This window comes from Charadrius vociferus, unplaced genomic scaffold (assembly GCF_000708025.1).
Source record: "Charadrius vociferus isolate BGI_N301 unplaced genomic scaffold, ASM70802v2 scaffold702, whole genome shotgun sequence".
Taxonomy (NCBI): Eukaryota; Metazoa; Chordata; class Aves; order Charadriiformes; family Charadriidae; genus Charadrius; species Charadrius vociferus.
This window is the reverse complement of record NW_009647433.1, coordinates 280653-299685: the sequence shown is the minus strand read 5'-3', so window position 1 is coordinate 299685 and position 19033 is coordinate 280653. Positions and strand designations below refer to the sequence as shown.

General features: G+C 42.4%; 1 protein-coding gene across 1 annotated transcript in view; it reads left to right on the top strand.

Moving 5' to 3' along the window:
- Positions 1-1386: 1386 nt before the first annotated feature.
- LONP1 (lon peptidase 1, mitochondrial) overlaps positions 1387-19033 on the top strand; it is a 20020-nt gene continuing 2373 nt past the window's right edge. The window contains exons 1-16 of the mRNA XM_009880586.1: positions 1387-1469; positions 1885-2004; positions 3899-4127; positions 4681-4742; positions 5333-5462; positions 5840-5923; positions 7595-7815; positions 9274-9412; positions 11467-11645; positions 13147-13234; positions 14672-14794; positions 15555-15671; positions 15960-16100; positions 16186-16351; positions 17354-17562; positions 18851-19015. Of these exons, the coding sequence (XP_009878888.1) occupies positions 1928-2004; positions 3899-4127; positions 4681-4742; positions 5333-5462; positions 5840-5923; positions 7595-7815; positions 9274-9412; positions 11467-11645; positions 13147-13234; positions 14672-14794; positions 15555-15671; positions 15960-16100; positions 16186-16351; positions 17354-17562; positions 18851-19015 (2130 nt within the window). The 5' untranslated portion in view covers positions 1387-1469; positions 1885-1927. The remainder of the gene's footprint in view (positions 1470-1884; positions 2005-3898; positions 4128-4680; positions 4743-5332; positions 5463-5839; positions 5924-7594; positions 7816-9273; positions 9413-11466; positions 11646-13146; positions 13235-14671; positions 14795-15554; positions 15672-15959; positions 16101-16185; positions 16352-17353; positions 17563-18850; positions 19016-19033) is intronic.

Genomic DNA, 19033 nt, shown 5'->3' with positions numbered 1-19033 from the left:
TGCATTTTTTGGGTCTTTCTGGATGTGTTGGGGGAAGGAGAAGATTAGATAGTATTGTGATAGGATGCGGGGTAATGGCTATAAACTGAAAGAGGGGAGATTTAGATGAGATATGAGGAAGAAATTCTTGACTGTGAAGGTGGTGAGCCCCTGGCGCAGGTTGCCCAGAGAAGCTGTGGCTGCCCCGTCCCTGGAGGTGTTCAAGGCCAGGTTGGACGGGGCTTGTAGCAACCTGGGCTGGTGGGAGGTGTCCCTGCCCAAGGCAGAGGGGTGTAACTGGATGATCTTTAAGGTCCCTTCCAACCTAAACCATTCTATTTTCTTGAGGCACACAATCATATGCCACTTTTCTCTATAAGTCATTAATTTCAGTGCACAGGGCAGCAGTGTCTTACATTAAGATAATTGTTAAATACTCTCTTTTATCCTGCAAATTAATTGTGCTGCCATTTAATACTTTATTTCCTGACAGTGTGAAGTCTCTTTAGTGAATATGGAATTTTCTTCTTCCTGTTAAATGTCTGACACTGGCAAGCCTGGTTTTGCTAGATATAGTGCAAAATTAAAATAGGTGTGCCTACATTAGAATAGGCCAACCATGGTGGTATTGCTCATGCTGCTCTGTCAAGACCATGCTGTTTATTTTCAGAAGAGTTGAGCAATGCAGCTTATGTCCATCACTTTGAAAGAACGCTCAGTGGTCAGCAGTGTGACTTCACGCAATGGCAAAATTAATGAGGAGGTATTTTCTCAGTCACTAAGCCTGCTGTGATAAAAATTTCAGTGGTGCTGGGAGACCTGCCAGGGACAGATGTGTGGCATCCAGAGAGCAGAGGGGAGTAAGAAAGTAAAGCAAGAAGAAATACTGTCTGGGACTCAAAGCAGGGACTCAGGTAGGCTGGTGAGTGTAGGAGAGCAATTGAACAGAGAGGCCTTTGGAGAAGAGGACTTAAACTAGGGTAGGTGGGCAGAATTCAGGCAATTGATGCGGAAGATTGAACTAGCTCCCCAGTGGAGAGCTGGGACATACGGATATGGAACGGGAAGGGAACAGTGATAGCAACAGAAACTCTTACAGTGTTGTTCAAGTGACTGAGAGGTTTCTTGCTCCTAAGACTTGTACAGGTTACGCCTAGTTTCCCCCTCAGCCTTTGAACTTGTCTTATGTACTCATTGACTTGTTTTAAATACTGAAATGTCATGGTTCTCTAATATTCTTCCAATTCCATGTTACTGTCCCCTAATGAGGGCAATACTAGAAAAATCTGAGATTAGACTTCATAATTCAGTCATAGGGTTTCACCATGCCTGGCCTTACATACTGAGGGTGCAAAGCTTACAGAAAGTTCACCTCTGACTTCATACCTGTTGTTGTCCTAGGTAAAAAATAAGAAGCTGGTTGAGCTCCTGAGGAGGAAAGTTCGTCTTGCCCAGCCTTATGCCGGTGTTTTTCTTAAGAAGGATGATAAGTAAGTCATTTCTCTTGATCTTTTAAAAAGTTTAAAAATAACCTATTTCCACGACTAGGCTGCATTTACACTAAAAGCTATGATCTGAAATTCCCTGTCTTGGATAGTACTACAGAAATTGCGTATAGGCTTGGACCATCCTCTTACTATGACAATTTTAATTGCCACTGCCAGCACTGCTAGGAGCTTGAGTCTTGCTTTAGAAAAGCCTGTTATTACTTGGGAGGGAGATGAACCATCCAGGTAGTTGGACGATTTGGAAAGGGGCTACATGGCGGTAACAGTGGGGTAAAGTGATGTGTCTTTGCTCCTGAGGCCAGTTTAAAGTTCTGCAACCAGTGATTGTTTTTTTCTTTTTTAATCTTACCTGCTCTCAATATTCTGAATATCTACTCCAATTTTTTTTCCTCAATAGCAATGAATCTGATGTGGTGGAGGATCTGAATGAAATCTACCAGATGGGAACTTTTGTACAGATTCATGAAATGCAGGACCTTGGAGACAAGTTGCGTATGATAGTCATGGGACACCGAAGGTAAGTACTTGTTACTTCCACTGCATCTAACCAGACTTCTTTATAAATAGATGTACCCCTTTATTGTTTTTGCCATGTATATGCATTGTCATACACAACTTGTGTATGGCAAGCTTTGGCTTTGTTACCACAATGTATCCTTATAGTGCTCTGGTGCTCCAGTCCCAATATTCTGTGTACTATTACAGGTGCGACAGGTTAGCCCCAAAAAGGAAGAGCTAGTGCATGTCATTCTCATATAAACTGTAATGTGATGCAAGCAAGCATTCATTAAGCTAAAGTTTAGCAGTTTCTTTGACAACTACAGCAAGGCTTAGTGATGGTGAAAGAAATTATCTTAAAGTAATTCAAACCAGCATTTTTGCTTTAAAAAAACTAAATGTGGTCCAGAACTGTAATTATGTCTTGTCTACATAATCTTGTCCCAGAACTGAATTATAGAAAACAGAATTATTGTTGGGAATATAGGTTTAGCTATTTGTGCCAAGTCTTTTGAGCTAAGACAATGTAAAGTTGTGGTTTTAAAAGCATCAGATAATTAATTTCTATTAGAAGGGAAAATACAAGGACAGAAACATGGTGGGGGAGACAGATTGAGGGTGGGTTTTGCTTTGAAACATTGCTTTTTTTCCTCCCACTCACTTTGCTTCAGTTGCATTTATTCAGGACAACAAAGAATGGGCAGTACTTCTTGAAGCTGATTTTGCGTGAGTTTGCAAGCTGACTCCTTTCCAAATGAAGTCTTAGATGTCCTGCTGCATTATAGAAGCAAAATTTTGTTTGATTAGATTTTGGAAATAGGCAGCTATTGATTTTGGTTTACTTGGGATTGAAATATTTCCCTACGACTTGGAAGGTGTGAGGAACTGGTTTTTATTTATTTGATTGAGACACAGAGCACTGGTCAGTCATGTCCTCCGGAACCACACTGGATATCAGATCTGAGGAGCATGCTGCGTTTACGAGGAAGATGGAGAAAAGGAAACTCTTATATCAGCAGCCAAAATAATGAAATGTGGTGTCCTGCAAGTGTGGTCCTCTAATTTCTAAATCCTTCCCTTAGCTCTCGCCGTACACCTTCTAGCATGCCTTCTGCGTCAGGGCAGCAGCTTCTGTAGTCAATCCAGAGATAGTTACCTGGTGACTGGCCAGCTGGCTGCTGCCAAACTTTTTTCCAGTTGCCCTGCAAGGTGGAGTTGTTCTACCCAGGAACTGATTTCCACCACCAGCAGCCCCACCCTCCAGAAAATGTTTTTGAACTTAATATCCTGTGACTCTATTCTGTTGACAAGAGTGGTCGAAGTTAGTCCAAAGTTGCTAGTGGCAGACAGTTGGAGTAGTTGAGGAGGTCTTATTTTTTTTTGAGGAGATCACATGGAAAATGAGACCTACACCCTGCGCATAAAGGCAATTATCCCCTGAGCTGGTAGTCTGCTGCACCACAAGGTTTCTTGGACTCCATATTCACAGCGTAGTAAGACAGCTTTGTCAAAGGCTATTGCAGTTCCTGAGCGTTTGTAGTTCTGCAACTGGTTTAAGCTATCACAGTTAATGATAAAGGTGCTGTCATCTGCCCTTGGCCTCATTCAGACACCAATAGGCTACTTCAGTGGTCAACTTCTGTAAGGCAACTTACTTATTGTGAATATACTTAGTAAGTCCTATCAGTATCTACCACTTGATTATTACTGTTTTACTAAATCAAGCCTTATTTTGACAAAATGAACCAAAAGCTGAATCTTGTCAAAACTCGTACAATTAGTCACCTTTGTCAAAGTTTCAAATTTTAGTTTACTCACAATACAACTTAAGACTCTCTCCTTTTCATGCTGAAGAGCTGAAATCACATATAACAGAGGAGAATTGATTGTGGCTGGTTTCTTTTGGCTTTCAGGATTCGTATAAACAAGCAACTAGAGGTTGAGCCTGAGGAGCCTGAGAACAAACAGAAAGTTAGAAGGAAACAGAAGCGCTCTAAGAAAGAGGCTGAAGAGGAGCCTGGAGCAAAGGACCAAGCTGTGGAAGTGGTACTAGATCCTGTAGCTGCTTCCTCGCAGGAAGTTCTCATGGTAGAAGTAGAGAATGTGGTTCATGAAGATTTTCAGATCACAGAAGAGGTTAAAGTGAGTGAATTAATCGTGCAAGCCTGGACTTGTCCTGTGGAGTTGCATCTGCATTTCTTGCTTGAAAGGAAGAGTTCTAAAATCAGGGTCTAATTTCAGGCATCAGAAACCAGTCCCTCCTTCTCACAGTCACTGCATGAGAGGATTGTATGAAGATAATGATTTTTCATTACAACAGCTCGAATCCTTAGAACTGATAGTGATCAAAAAAAAGTTGCTGAATGAAGAGGTTGGCCTGTGCTTAAATGTGTGATACCCTCTATCAAACTGGGTCTTTGCTCCAAGGTGACTCGGGTATCTTCTGGGCAAGAACCACTCAAGCTTTGTGCATGCAGGAAGCCAGCCTATAGCACTTCTTGCAGTTCCTTGTCTCCCAGGAGGAATAACTGCCCCAACACCGAGTACCATCACAGCACACCGTTGTAGTGGTGGCCAGGGGCTGTATTTCGGTGCTCCCATGCTGGAGACTTTGGGGAATGTCATATATGTACTGAGGCCTTGTCTGTCCTTTTCCAGTCTTTTTATTTATTATCTATCTTTGTTGTGTTTATAGGCTCTTACTGCAGAAATTGTCAAAACAATCCGGGACATCATTGCCTTGAACCCCTTGTACAGGTATGCTTTTCCCATGCTGCCCTGCTTTGGGAACAGTGGGTTCTTAAGCTGGAATACGCTGAGATTTTCTATTCTACTTGTCCTTTTGCTGTAATGAAGGAGAGATGTTTGCTGAATTGACCCCTAGAATTTTGTTTTGGGATGCAACCTTTATCATCCATTGTTGGAAACAGAGGGGAAGTTTTGAAAACCTGGAGTGAAACTTAGATATGAGGTAGGATGGTAAGATAACTATCTATGGCAAGATATCTGGGTCTAAGTGAAGCTTACTGCAAATAAGTATCATGGTCTAATCTATGTGATATGAGCTTAGTATGACCTTAGCACACAAAAATTGTATGTAACTGTAAAGAGAGCATTTCACATATTTGGTTTTATTTATCAGTGATCATTCCTTTTATTAAGTGATTTATGTGTTTGTTAATGAGTATTGGCTTAGTCAAAGTTAAAAAAATGAGTTATTTTCCTATGCAACTAAGCTGCGTTTCATTTCTTTACTCTGTCATAACAAGTAAATAACTTAATAAGGATACTCCCTTACGAATGTGAAAGGTTGCTGAGTATTTTGGGTTTTATTACCATTTTTTCAGAGAGTCCGTACTTCAGATGATGCAGGCTGGACAACGTGTGGTAGATAACCCTATCTATCTGAGTGACATGGGTGCAGCACTAACAGGGGCAGAGTCACAAGAACTTCAAGACATCTTGGAAGAAACCAGTGTAAGATGAAGCTTTTAACTAAATCAAAAGTATGTCTGTTAGATGTCATGTTTTTTTTAGCAGCCTCAGTACAGAGGGGACTTCAGTATTATGTTGGACAATAGGTTAGTATCAGTGACTGGGTTCCTGTTGAAGCATATAGTAAGGCATTAATAATGTGCCTTAAGGAAAGGCTGGATGCTCTGCATCTTTAGTGGCAAATAATTGTCTTTCACACATTGGTTGCAGGCTGTGGAATTGCTACATTGTTTATCTTTTTATGTCTGCAGGTGATGGAGAGTTCTAGACACCCTGTCGGAGCTTTTTGTTCTCCTTTCTCACAGGGAGTTGCCAAGAGTACAGTGTCTGAAAACTCATTTTGTGTCTCTCTCTTCCAGATTCCCAAACGGCTTTACAAAGCCCTTTCCCTTCTAAAGAAGGAATATGAGCTGAGCAAACTTCAGCAGCGTCTTGGAAGGGAGGTAAGTTTTTCAAGTAACACATACATTGTATGTATTTATATCATGTCCACCACTATGATGCTTAGCGTGACCAGTGAAGAATGTTAAAGCAAGACAATGGTACATACTCCAACAGGAGATTATTTTAGAGTTAAGATTTTATATTCTTCTTCCATTTGAAATTCGATTTTTTTCATGCACATTGGAAAAGTAACAGGATGAGAAGCTATGGCATCTGCTGTTAAAATGTGTCCAAGTTGTAATTTCATGCAAGCAGGTAAATCATTGGCGGCTGCAGTTCACCAAGCATTGGTGTAAAAATATACAGCATAATACCGTATATAGCACATAATAGTGTAAATAGCACAGTGTTTTTTTAAAAGACCATCTGCCAATCACTGTGAACTGATTTTTATAAGTTTTAATCAGAATACAGTAACTGCATTAAAACGGTAACTAAGAATATGAAGTACAAAGATTTGTGTATACTGAATCAAAAGTTAGTTTACTAACTCCCAATAATCAAGGCTTTTAAAATTCATGTGAAGTGCAAAATGCTTTTGTACCAGGGTAGGAATTGTTGGAGACTTCTTAAACAAATTGGACACATGCAGTCTGTGGTACCAGATGGGATGCATCCAAGGATGCTGAGAGGGCTTATCAGTGTCATTATTTTGTTGTCTCAATCATCTTTAAAACACTGTGGTGATTGGCAAGGTTCCTGCTAAGTGGAAAAAGGTAAACGCCATGGCCATCTTCAAGAAGGAGAATCAGGGAGACTACAGACATGTCAGCCTAGCCTCAATCCCTGGGAAGGTTATGGGAAAAATCCTCCTGGCAGCCCTGTACAGGCTAATGAAGGAGGACATAATTTGGAAGGGCCAGAAGCAATTGTGCCTCATCAACCTGATTGCCTTCTCTGATAAGAAGGCCTAGAACACAAAAAAGGGAGAACAATACCTTGACGTTAGCAAGGCCTTTGTTGTGGGCAGCTATAGTATTGTAGGACCAAATTGGGATGTTGGAGACTGGAAGGATGTCATACAAGGTGGGTGAAAAAATTGGCTGGACTACTGGGCAGAAGGGGTTGTGATCAACACTGTAAAGTCTAACTGCAACTAGCTACTAGTTGTGTCTCTCAGGGAGTCAGTAAGAACCTCTTCAAGTTCAGCAGAGAGAAATTCATAGTCCCACACCTGTGTTGGAATAACCCTGTACAACACAACAGACTGAGTGCCAAATGGACAGAAAATAGCTTTGCAGAAAACAACTTTGAGGCCCTGATATACAGCAAGCTGACCATGAATTAGCAGTCTGTCCTTGTGGCAAGGAAGGCTGACTGCATACTGGGCTCTGTTTGCAGTTGTGTAGACAGCAGGTCGAGAGAGGTGGTTATTCCCCTCTATTTGGCACTAGGGGGATCACATCTGGCTTACTCTGCCCACCTTTTGGTCTCCCCAGCAGAAACAAAACATTGAAGTACTGAATCATGGCCAGTGGAGGCCACCGAGATGTGGAGGGAGCTGGAGTATGTGAAAGAGTCACTTTTTATATTAGAACATGCTGCAAATGATTTCCGAGTAGTATTTGCAGTTGCTGAGAAGGTCATAACTGAGAAGTATATGCCAGCATTTGATGTTTGATGGGGTGTACCAGGAACAGAATAGTCACTGTATTTGTTGCTGTGTCTAGGTTGAGGAGAAGATCAAGCAAACACATCGCAAATATCTTCTCCAAGAGCAATTGAAGATCATTAAGAAAGAGCTAGGTCTGGAAAAAGAGGACAAGGATGCTATAGAAGAGAAATTCCGTGAGCGACTAAAGGAGCTGGTAGTGCCAAAACATGTCATGGATGTGATAGACGAAGAGTTGAACAAATTGGGCTTGCTGGATAATCACTCCTCAGAATTCAAGTGAGTGCATGGCTGTGTCCTCTGCTGTCAGGATTAGTTGGGAGAATGAGAGAAATCAATTAAATTCTGTGAAGCTCTTACTTTAAGAGCCTCTTTTCTCTTTTTGTCACAGTAGTTTCCCCTGAATGTAGCATACGATCACACCCTAGCTGTAGGATTGTTCTCCAGGTCTTCTGTGTTTTACTGTAATTTCCCTCTTCTGATCATTTTAGGTCTTCTCTTGCAGTCTAATGCTGTGGATAAGAACTGTGCAGTTCCTTACCCCTCGTGAAATGTGCAGTGACTCCTTCAGCCCTTAATTTTGGCTCTTCTCTCTTGTACTTAGGTGTTTTCATTAGATGTGAGAGAAGAGAAGCTAGTTGCTAACACATGATGTTGGCTAGGCTACCTGAGGGGGTCCCGGAAGTGTTGGGCCAGGGTTGGAATTGCAAAGGAGTGAATAGCTTTTACCACATAATCTGTGACATGGGTGGTCAGAAACTGAGCTTGCTTTGCACGTTTCTTGTCCATTGAGGCGGTGTGTGCTATACAATAAGCCGTTGGTGTACTCATCAGCACTTTAATGTCCTGGATCTTTGCTTCTAAAACAAAGTATCTTTTGTGGAGTAAAAGACTCTGTCTGAGGACAGAAATGTCATTTGGATGAGAAACATCTTGATAATCATATACTAGGAGGAGGAGGGAGGAAACTAGGCTTCACAGCCAGCATAGTACCTTTCCCTCAGAGTAGTAACAGTAGTAGCAAGTTTGCAAAGGAGGGACTTGGAAGAAAAAACCCAAAGCTCTGTGGGTGTGGTGATTGCTGTAGAGTGAATCCTGGGATGAGCCAGCCAAGCATGGGAAGGCTGTGCTTCTCTGTGTTTGTGACTGTGCACAATTTACTGTTTACTGCATCTTGCAGAACTTATCTCACTGACATCCTTATCTCCCAGTCTTAAATCTTTCCCTGATGTGTTGTACATCCAGCTGGTTTTCCTTGCTTCAGAGCCAGGAGTCTGTCTTCTTTATGTTGTCTTGGTCCACTGGGGAAACAGAAAACTGGATTTCTATCTTTAAGTTTTGACCTGACCCAAACAGTTGACAGTAGTGCAAAATGTACAAACTATCTTGCTCGTCTTCAGACAGGAACCAGCCGCACCTGAAAAAAAATCATACAGGGAATTTGTTTGCAGAAATCTACATCTTTGTGTGGTGTGTTGGAAGTTCTTTGTCTCAGAAAAACAAAAACAATAGGAAAAAAAACAAGGTTTGATTTTTTGCGGGGGGGATGGGACAAGGGAATGAAGATCATAACAAAAGGCTAGCAATGACTGCCCAGATAATGCTGTTCTTTTCATCATCTCCCTTCCATAAGTAGTTTATATCCCACTTGTTCTGGATGAGGTTATTTTGGAAGGCAGTGGAGGATGACATGAGCTGGTTGTTGTCAAATCACTCTCATTTGTGTGTTTCTGTCAGTGTTACACGGAACTACTTGGACTGGCTGACATCCATCCCATGGGGTAAGTGTAGTGAGGAGAACCTGGAGCTGACCAGAGCCCGAGCAGTTCTGGAAGAGGATCATTATGGAATGGATGATGTCAAGAAGCGAATTCTGGTAAGGCGGGAATAGGCAATGTGTCCCATTTCACACTCTGCTTAGCATCAGGCATTTTGGTTGTGTTTCATATTGCAGCTCTCCATTGAATTTGTGGAGCAAATAGAAAGCTGAATCAAAGAACAGAATGTTCTGGTGATCAGCTAATGTGTTTAATTACTTGTGGCAATGAATGTCATATTTTGATTTCAAAGAGCAATTACTTGCTACTTAATGCTGAGCAAGTGAATAGGCGTCCAAGGGAAGCAGTCTCCGGAGTTTAATTGGTTTGTTCTGCTTGACTGGCAAAGTTACTGCCTTTCCAAAACGCACTGAACCTCTACTCATACCTCTAAAATGAAGAGGGGGGAAGTTAGCTCTAAGTTGCATGCTTGCCTCACAAGCCTTACCTATCCCCAGAGCTGTGTTGGATGCTAAAGGGTTTATATAGTCTGTGCACTACAACCCTTGTATAAACAGACAGGGTATTTTTCAATGTTGCCTTGTTCCACAATTTCTGTCACTTTAGCCTGAAGATGTCCCACCTGTGCTTGCTGTGGTTAGGGAAGCTGTTTTAGATAAGAGTAGATACCTGCAACGGGTTGCAACAACTTCAGCAACTTGCTGTGGGAACTGCCTGCCTTTCCAGGGGACAAGAATAGGCTTCGCCTTGTAGCCAGCCAACGCATTCAAGCAGTGAAAGACAGTCCCAGTGCTGGCAGGATTTGTGTTGTACTGGGCAAGCACATGAAAGTGCCCAGTGGAGGGGAGGCAGGTGCAGTTATTGACTTGGCATTAACAAATTGTGATGAGAGCTTAGCAGAGTTGGTGAAGCTATTGAGTGTAGCTAGGCTTCAACTTGGCCATTTTGTTTTAAAGAGCTCAGTAAGGCAGTTTCTGTTACTGTTCCCACATACTGTATAGAGTAGAGCTTTGTGTTACCTTGGGGACGGCACTGATGGTGCTTAGGCCAGTAATTGTTCTGCACAGAAACTATATAGGCATCTCCTAAGCTAACAGTATGATGTTGTTATGTATAATGAACAGTAAATTGTTAGACATCCTGGGATTTTGCTTTTATTAAATTGCTTTGTTTCAGTCTCTTCTAGAAAAAGATAAAGGTTGTGAAGTATCTCCTTGCTGACAGCCAAAGAGCGCTTATTTCCCTAGTAGTGACTAAATCTCACTATCTGATTTATTATATTGAATGATTTATGGTAAGCCTGTTGCACGTTTGCAAGCAGATAACCCCTTTTGAGTACTAGTCTCTTACGTTGCTTGTCAGCACTATTTGTGCTGACTAGGCCCATCCTTTATACAGAAATAGTTTGCGTTGCATCATACAGGTCTGTGGCTTTGATTATTGATGTGATTAATTGCACACAGAGGAGATTACCCAGTTGTAGCAATGTAAGTGAGGTTGATGATTTTAAGGTACTGAGAAGTATCTACGCAAATTTAAGCCTTAATTAGTTTGGTGCTATTGTCCTTGTATAGTATTGCTGTGGAGTTCAGTGCTGTAGGTGGAAGAGTTCAAGGCTCATCTTTGCTAAATAACTGACTTCTAACAGGGAAACCACATCTCTGCCCACTTGCACAGTGACTTCTCCACTGTAAGCACACAAGCAGTTGAGACTTCAGTTCTGAACTGTGATCTTTTGATTTCTCAGCTGCTGAGTGTTATTTGAGGGTTGCCTGGCATGTGAGTGTGAAAAGATGCAAGTTTAACTTGGCAAAGAAATACTGGTACAGTAGGAGGGGCTCACAGATAGCTTGAGAGATGCAGGTGAGAACTAAGGAAGCTGGGAGAAGAACTAGAAGTCTGTCTTCCCACTCCAAGGCAGTGGAAGGAGATGCACAAAACCCATGGACGACCAAGTGTATAAATAACCAGAGGGAAAAGTAGTGCACCAGTGTTCTTTCTTAGCTTCTCCCCTTACCCTCCCCAACTCCTTTGAGGACCGATGTTATGTATGATGCTCATTTTGTAATCGTTGCTTGACATGATAACAAATAAGTTTTCGTGTTGCTGCAGTTGCCCTCTGTTCATGACTGGTCCTTCATCTATTCTGCAGGAGTTCATAGCAGTAAGTCAGCTGCGAGGATCCACCCAGGGGAAGATCTTATGTTTTTATGGCCCCCCTGGGGTTGGCAAAACCAGCATTGCCCGCTCCATTGCCAGAGCCCTAAACAGAGAGTACTTCCGCTTCAGTGTTGGAGGGATGACTGATGTAGCAGAAATAAAAGGACACAGGTCAGTGTAACTTGAGCAGTTTCTCTATCCAGCAGTTTTTACTAATGTTGTCAAAATAGGAACCTGACTGAAATTGGACAATTCGTCTCTGTTCTGCCAACCCTTGCTGACATAAGTTGGGATATAGGAAGAGGTGAAAAGGATAGCAAAGGGCAGAGTTTGGGACATAATCGGATCTGTATCTCTAAGTTCAGTTGCTCCCTGCTTCTTGTATATGCTTATGGGAGACCTTTGAAGAGCTGTGTGAGCTACCCAAAAGCATTGGACTGATGGCAAATGCTAATTCATGTGTGTCTATAACTGCCAGCACTAGACAAACGGTGGCAGTTTGGACATGGTGTTGTGGTTTGGCCTCAGCCAGTAACAAAGAACCACATGGCTGCTCACTCAATCCCACAGCTGTGGGAGAAAATCAGCAGAAAAAGGCAAAACTCGTGGGTTGAGATAAAGGCAGTTTAGCAAAACAGCAAAGGAAAGAGAAAAAACAATAACACCGATAAAGGAATGTACAAACGCAATTGCGGTACCGCTGCCGGGTGCCCCAGCCTGCTCCGAGCTGACTTCCCACCCCCTGCCCCAGCCAGCTCCCTGCTATAGCCTGGGCATGGCTCACATGGTATGGAATACCTGTGTCCCCTGCCGAATCGTTGGGGAAATTAACCCCATCCCTGCCGGAACCAGGACAAGGGTCATTCACATGTCCAGATGTGATTGAGACTCAGTTTCTAAATAATTAGGAGGGAGATGCTGCATGAAGAAAACTTGGGAACAAGAGTATTCATGGGGAGAACAAGAAGACACAAATACAAAGATCAGTAAATCCAACCCTGCCACAGGTTTGTTTTACTTCCACATACACCTGAAAACAAAACTAGCAGAGTTTTCAAACTAGTAAGAGTAGCTGTTCTGCAGTGTGAATTGAACCTGCAAGGTTCTGCCCTATATGATACAGAAGTGGAGAGACATATTTTATATACTTTTCAGGATGTCCTCTGATCTGTGCCTCTTGGCATTCACTCTGTTGTTACCCTCTTGCTCTGCTTCTGCATGTTCCAGGATGCCAGTTCCCTCTAGCAGAAAGATTGTGTTTTGCTGTCAGCAGTTTGTTCCTTCAGTGTATCTTTAGATTTACGCTTATCTTCCTACCAAGTGTGGGAATGAAACATTCCCTTTTCTAACGTTTCTTTACCCAGAAACGGAGAAGTTGCTATTCAGACATCTCTGTTCTTAGCCTTACCTCTTTGCTTCCCTCTAATTTAAAAGTGGTTAAAACTGAAGGTGGAAAACTGCAGTCTGGGAGTATTCTGCCAAAATTCATGTCTGAACCGACTAGATGGGTCTTGGTGTTAAGTGTGGTGATGGAGAATGCTTTTGATAAGTGTAGAAGAAATATAGACTTGTTTCCCAGCAGGATATACCTGTTCCATCATCTGCGTGCTATGTTGTGTGATGTGTGCTGTACTTTATGATGGGTCCCTAAATACAGTCTCTGGTAAAACAGGAGGACATATGTTGGAGCAATGCCAGGAAAAATCATCCAGTGTCTGAAGAAGACCAAGACAGAGAATCCGCTTATACTGATCGATGAGGTGATGTATCTGGTCTTTCTTCTAGATTTTGCTCTTAAAAACATACCAATTCTTGACCCCAATAGGAAGGGTGAAGCAGTAACTCTCCTAAAAATTCCAGGGGTTTTTTTATTTAAATGAGGCTGGGCTCTCAAGTTCTTTGGGTGACAGTGATACCTTAGACCCTTAGTTTTCTCTTCCTATAGCAGACTTGAACTTTAATTATTTGGTTGTGTCCTTCTCATTAAATTGCAGTTATTTGGATTGCGAGGATCCTAATGGAGCTGGCTGGATATTCAGAAACTTCAGTAGCTCTCATGTTCCCTACCTAGATGTGGGTACATCATTGTGCACAGAACGACTGTTGTCCTTGTGACTATTAGGAAGAGTCACTCTCTCAGCAGGTCTAAAGCAAGACTATAAGGAATAAGATGCTTACAATCAATTTGTGATCTGATTTGAGAATAAATGAGACAGAGCTGCCAGCTTACTGCTTTGTGGAAAAGCAAATAAGGACAGGATATAATAGCAGGTGTTCAGAACAGACCAAAGGTCTGTCTGTCCTCCTTGTGTGTGCCATGCCTGGTAAATACCAACAGCAGATGTCTTTGGAATGGAGTGGGGGACTAAGAAACTGGGCAATGGTTTGCTGTGTAATGTAACCAATGAGTATCTTGATTTGAAAGGTAATGAAACCTGTAGGTCGTGGCACTTACGTGGTGTTGGTGAGGAGCCTTGCGTTGGCCGTAGTAGCAAATTGCATTATGTCCATCTAGTTAACGCTACTCTTTAGGGAGAACAAGCAGTGGAGAGTGGCCCTGTTGTGACCTCCTCTTCTGAGGACATGAACAGTGCTGAAAGAGACAACAATCTTGGATGTGGTCCTGGGTGGACAGCTCTACATGGCCCTGCTTGAGCAGTGGGGTTGGATGAGATCACCTCAAGAAGTCCCTACCAGGCTTAGTCAATGATTCTGTGAAAGCAGCAAAGGTCACTAGCTGGGCTGTGATGAGGGGATGTGTGTAGGCACTTTGCACCTTGGTCAGAGTAAGGAGAGTGACTTTCCTTACATATTAAGGGAATTATATAAGCTAGCACCCTGTAGTTCTCCCACTGTGGAATAAGTATTCTGGTCTGTGACTATAGCTTAGCTTAGCTTAACGTGCAGTAGCCCACTAGTCCATGTTGACTCACTTGCTCTTGATTGTATGCATGCTCCCTGTGGCTTCATGGGGCTTCTTTACAGCACTGTTAAAGTCCTCTGTCTTGTCAGGTATGTCCTGTGCTCATGTGCTAGGATAGTGAGGACTTGGATGAATGCACAGAAAACTGAAAACTGGTAGTGGCTGCTAATGAGCAAACATATGAAGATTTTCAGGTGGAGCCTTTAAAGAATCTTTGCGTGAGAATTTATTGTGTTGAGAAACTCTTAGCGCATTTAAAGTTTTTCTCCCATAGGTAGATAAAATAGGAAGAGGATATCAAGGGGATCCATCCTCAGCCCTCCTAGAGTTGTTGGACCCAGAACAGAACTCCAACTTCTTGGATCATTACCTTGATGTTCCTGTGGATTTATCAAAGGTATTTCTCTCTTCTGCAGAGGTGGTAGAGCTGGAATGTATGTGGATCATTGCAGAGATTTCCTGTCCATGACATTTTAGTCAGTTGGAAAGTCTGACAGATGGGATTGAGACACGAGTAGTATAAGGGTGTCTCTGCAGGAGTTGGCTCTAACCAAAGCGTCTGTACATACTTAAGAGAACACAATCACCAGCATATGTGCTATAGCCCTAACTCCCTGTAGAGCTGGGGACACAAAGATGTGTGGTCTCTGCTAGAAAAGGCAGGAGTTTTTCTTCTACATAACGATTGGCAGAGTTGCTGTCAAGTGAGGTGGCCTCATGCTGCTGTCAGACTTTTAAAATTGGTTGTCTCTGCACACTGTTGCACTTTTTGTGCAGCTTATTTTAATTGCAGAATTGATAGAAGAGGAATATATATACATAATTTGGTCACTTCTATGCTAACTTAATAGAAGGTAGAAATAACTGAAAGTGAGATCTAGATCTCCTCAGGCAAATAGTTTCCTGGTCTGTATCAGACCATTCCAACTTCCCAGTTTGTGCTGTGTGTATTTCTAAACATCTGTTTTGGGGGTAGGGAATATCCTACTACATAGTTCCAAAATCCAAAACTTTTCCTGTAATAAAAACTAGATTCTACAGAGACACTGATCTTGCTTCAGCCCTTCAGACAGAGAAACAGAGAACTGAGGAACTATTGCTTGGGGTAGGGCAGCAGATTAATGAAAATGCTCAACAGGATTGTGGAATATTTCTAGGTACTTTTTATTTGTACTGCCAATGTGACGGAAACCATTCCAGAGCCACTGCGGGATAGAATGGAAGTGATCAATGTATCAGGATATGTAGCAGAAGAGAAACTTGCAATTGCAGAGGTAAGAGAAACTACTGCTGCACTGTGAATTACATCTGATAAAATGTTTTTGGCAGATTCAGGCTTAAATATTTACATCCAACTGTGTCCCAAAAAAAATTGGGCATGTGGCATTTTAGACAGAGTCCCTCTGATTTCAACACCCAATTAAAATAACTCCAGTGTTCCGTAGGCTGTGGACTCCAGCAAATGGCATTAAGTTAATAGCAGAATGAAGTTGAGTAAATTGGAACCACCAAGTTTTTGTCACAAATACTAACAGAAGGATGTGGGGGATGATTTATTTCAGAGGTACTTGGTCCCTCAAGCACAAGTTCTGTGTGGCTTGGATGAAAACAAAGCCAAAATCACATCGGATGTCCTGACTGTTCTCATCAAGCAGTACTGCAGAGAGAGTGGGGTGAGGAACCTGCAGAAACAAGTAGAAAAGGTGAGGGAAAATTGCATGTAACCATGACCACTGTGCTTCAGCCTTCTCAGCTTTGTCTACAGAAACAAATTACTGTCTCACTCAGGTATTGAGGAAATCTGCCTATAAAATTGTGAGTGGAGAAGCAGAGACAGTCCAAGTAACACCTGAAAACCTGCAGGACTTTGTAGGAAAGCCCATCTTCACTGTGGATCGCATGTATGAAACCACTCCTCCGGGAGTGGTGATGGGTCTGGCCTGGACAGCTATGGGTGAGATAAAATGACTTTTGGGTTAATGTCTACGTTTCCATATAATTTTCAAAAATTGAATATGATAGTCAAACTGAATTTTCCCTACCGAATCCAGTGCAGTTCTTCTGCTGGCACCAGTAAAATTAACTTCTGTGGCCTTTTAGATCCTGACTTCTTCCCTGAAGAAGGGACCCCTTCTTATTGCCTTATTTGGGCTCATTTTAGCTTCAGGCCAGCATTTTTTCTCTTTATACTCCATATCCCATATGAACTGCATACATTAGGAACAGCAATGACTAAAAGCGTAAGTCTTTTCAGATAAGACAAGACTTTGTCTGCTTCCTTAAAAGCAGGAGGTGCCATTCTGATCTATGGCACAGCTGAGGCACACTGTATCTCTTCAGTGATGTTGTAACACTGACTTGGCTTTCGATGTCAAGGGCAATACAGGTATTCTAGCACTCTGCTGGGGTGGGTGCAGTTGGCTAGTTGCCATTCATTGGTTTACTCCCCTCGTAACTTGGGGGCTGATGTACACCACTGTATGGAAATACAGCACGCAGCAAAGGATATGACCCTTGTAAACTGTAATTGACCTTGGGTAGTTAAGAAGTAGTTAAGAGAGAAAGGATAAGTGAGGGTAAATAGATGTCTGACACTGGAAAGCTGAACTGGCTAGAAGTGTGTCATGGTATGAGCTCATCTTACTTTTTGGCTACAAAGAACCTGAAACAGTTATAAGAACTGATTACATCCACTAAATAGGGGTTGCATCTGTATTGGTGGAGTGTGAAATCCAAAGAAGCAATGAATGGAGACTGTTGGTGCAGAGCTGTTGAGGTTTCTAGCCTTCCTGAAGGAATTCGGAGAGCAGGTTTCAACTGCTTTTTACCCAAGAGCTAATCTCTCATTAGAGAGCCCCAGTTCCAAATTCCTGACACTGCTTCTGCGTCACCAAAGCATTCTGGTTTGATTTTCCTTTAACTTTTCTCAGGATGTTGTTTTTCTTTTCTTCCTTAGGAGGTTCTACTCTGTTTGTTGAAACATCCCTGAGGAGACCCAAAGACAAAGAGAACAAGGATGGCTCCCTTGAAGTAACAGGGCAACTTGGGGATGTAATGAAAGAAAGTGCCAAAATAGCTTACACATTTGCAAGAGCCTTTCTGATGCAGAAGGAACCCAACAATGACTTTCTCATGTCTTCCCATATCCACTTGCATGTGCCAGAGGTAAAGCGATGCAGAATTCACAGAGCATGCATAGCAGCTAGGCTGGTTTGCTCCCCTAGACATGAAGTTGGAAAGCACTTCATTTGTCCATATGTTGTGCACAATGCTCTCTGCTAGTAGTAAAACCTAGAAAAGATTTTCCTCAGGATTCTGTGTAAACGTTCTTAGGAGCTATGTTTCCATTCCTTCCTGCAGCAAGCATGTGGCGAGAACACAGGGGCTTGGATAATGCTGTAAGGAATCCTAGGCTTTTGTTGTAGCCATTGGCCCTGTAGTACAGGTGGGGAAACCATGGCATAGAGATAAGTGATTTGGATAAAAGCTTGTATGCAGCGACAAGGAAATCAAAGTTTAGGTCTCTGTGTTACCAGACCTTCATAAAGGCTCCAGGTCATTTACTACACTTGGTCTCTGTGCTGTGGTCCCTAGTCCATACAACGGCAGTGATTGCATTTTGACAGTGTTTGGAACTGAAAATAGATCCATGCTGTGCGCAGCGAGGCTCACACACTGTAACAGGCTTTGGGCAAGAGCTCTACTGAAGACAAAGTTGGTACTATCACTGTGCTCGAGCTTTGCTTCTGAACTACTGCATGCTTTAACCTAGTCCACAGTCTCCTTGTTGCAGCTTGTTCTGGGTCTGTTGAGGTACTTGGTTATCTGTGTGTTTGTTTCCTAGAGGATCAGAAAACAGCAGACACTGTCTGCCTCTACTCCCTCTCAAACATTCATTTATGCAGCTCTTACCTCAAAAATCTTTTTGATCTCAGATAAATCCAGACTGTCACTAGTTTAGGCTGGATTTTGTTGGGCTTTCTAAACTGAATAATCTTTTCTGCCTTGAATGATTTTCAGTGTTGTCCTCCACTATTTTGTGACTCTTGATGCTCTCTTCCCATGTGATGCCGTCCTCTGTGACTTGTTTCCATGGTTGGCTTAAGTCAACAAAAAGCTTCAAAGCATTCATGCTCTGTTTTTTGCTCATGTTGCGTATTCAAAGTCCTGAGCCTGATGAGTATTGTGGTGGCATCAGGCCAGAAATCAACTTGTAGACTCGTGGATTATTCCTCATGAATAAGATGAGAACTGACATCGTTGTTAATAGATCGGCCAGTTCAAATAGCAGGATTCCATCAGAGATGCTTTCAAAAAAACCTTTGTGAGACCCCTGAAACTGGGGCCACGTTAAAACAGCAATGACAAAGGTATTGTCTGGCTCTGCTACTCTTTGAATGAGCTAAAGGCAGGGGGCTTGTGCTTTTTTTTTTTTTTTTTTTTTTTTAAACAGGGAGCAACACCGAAGGACGGACCAAGTGCAGGGTGTACTATAGTAACAGCTTTGCTATCACTGGCCATGAATTGCCCAGTGAGGCAGAACGTGGCCATGACTGGAGAAGTGTCATTAACTGGAAAAATTCTTCCTGTTGGTGGAATCAAGGAGAAGACTATTGCGGTAAGAGCTCTTATCTTG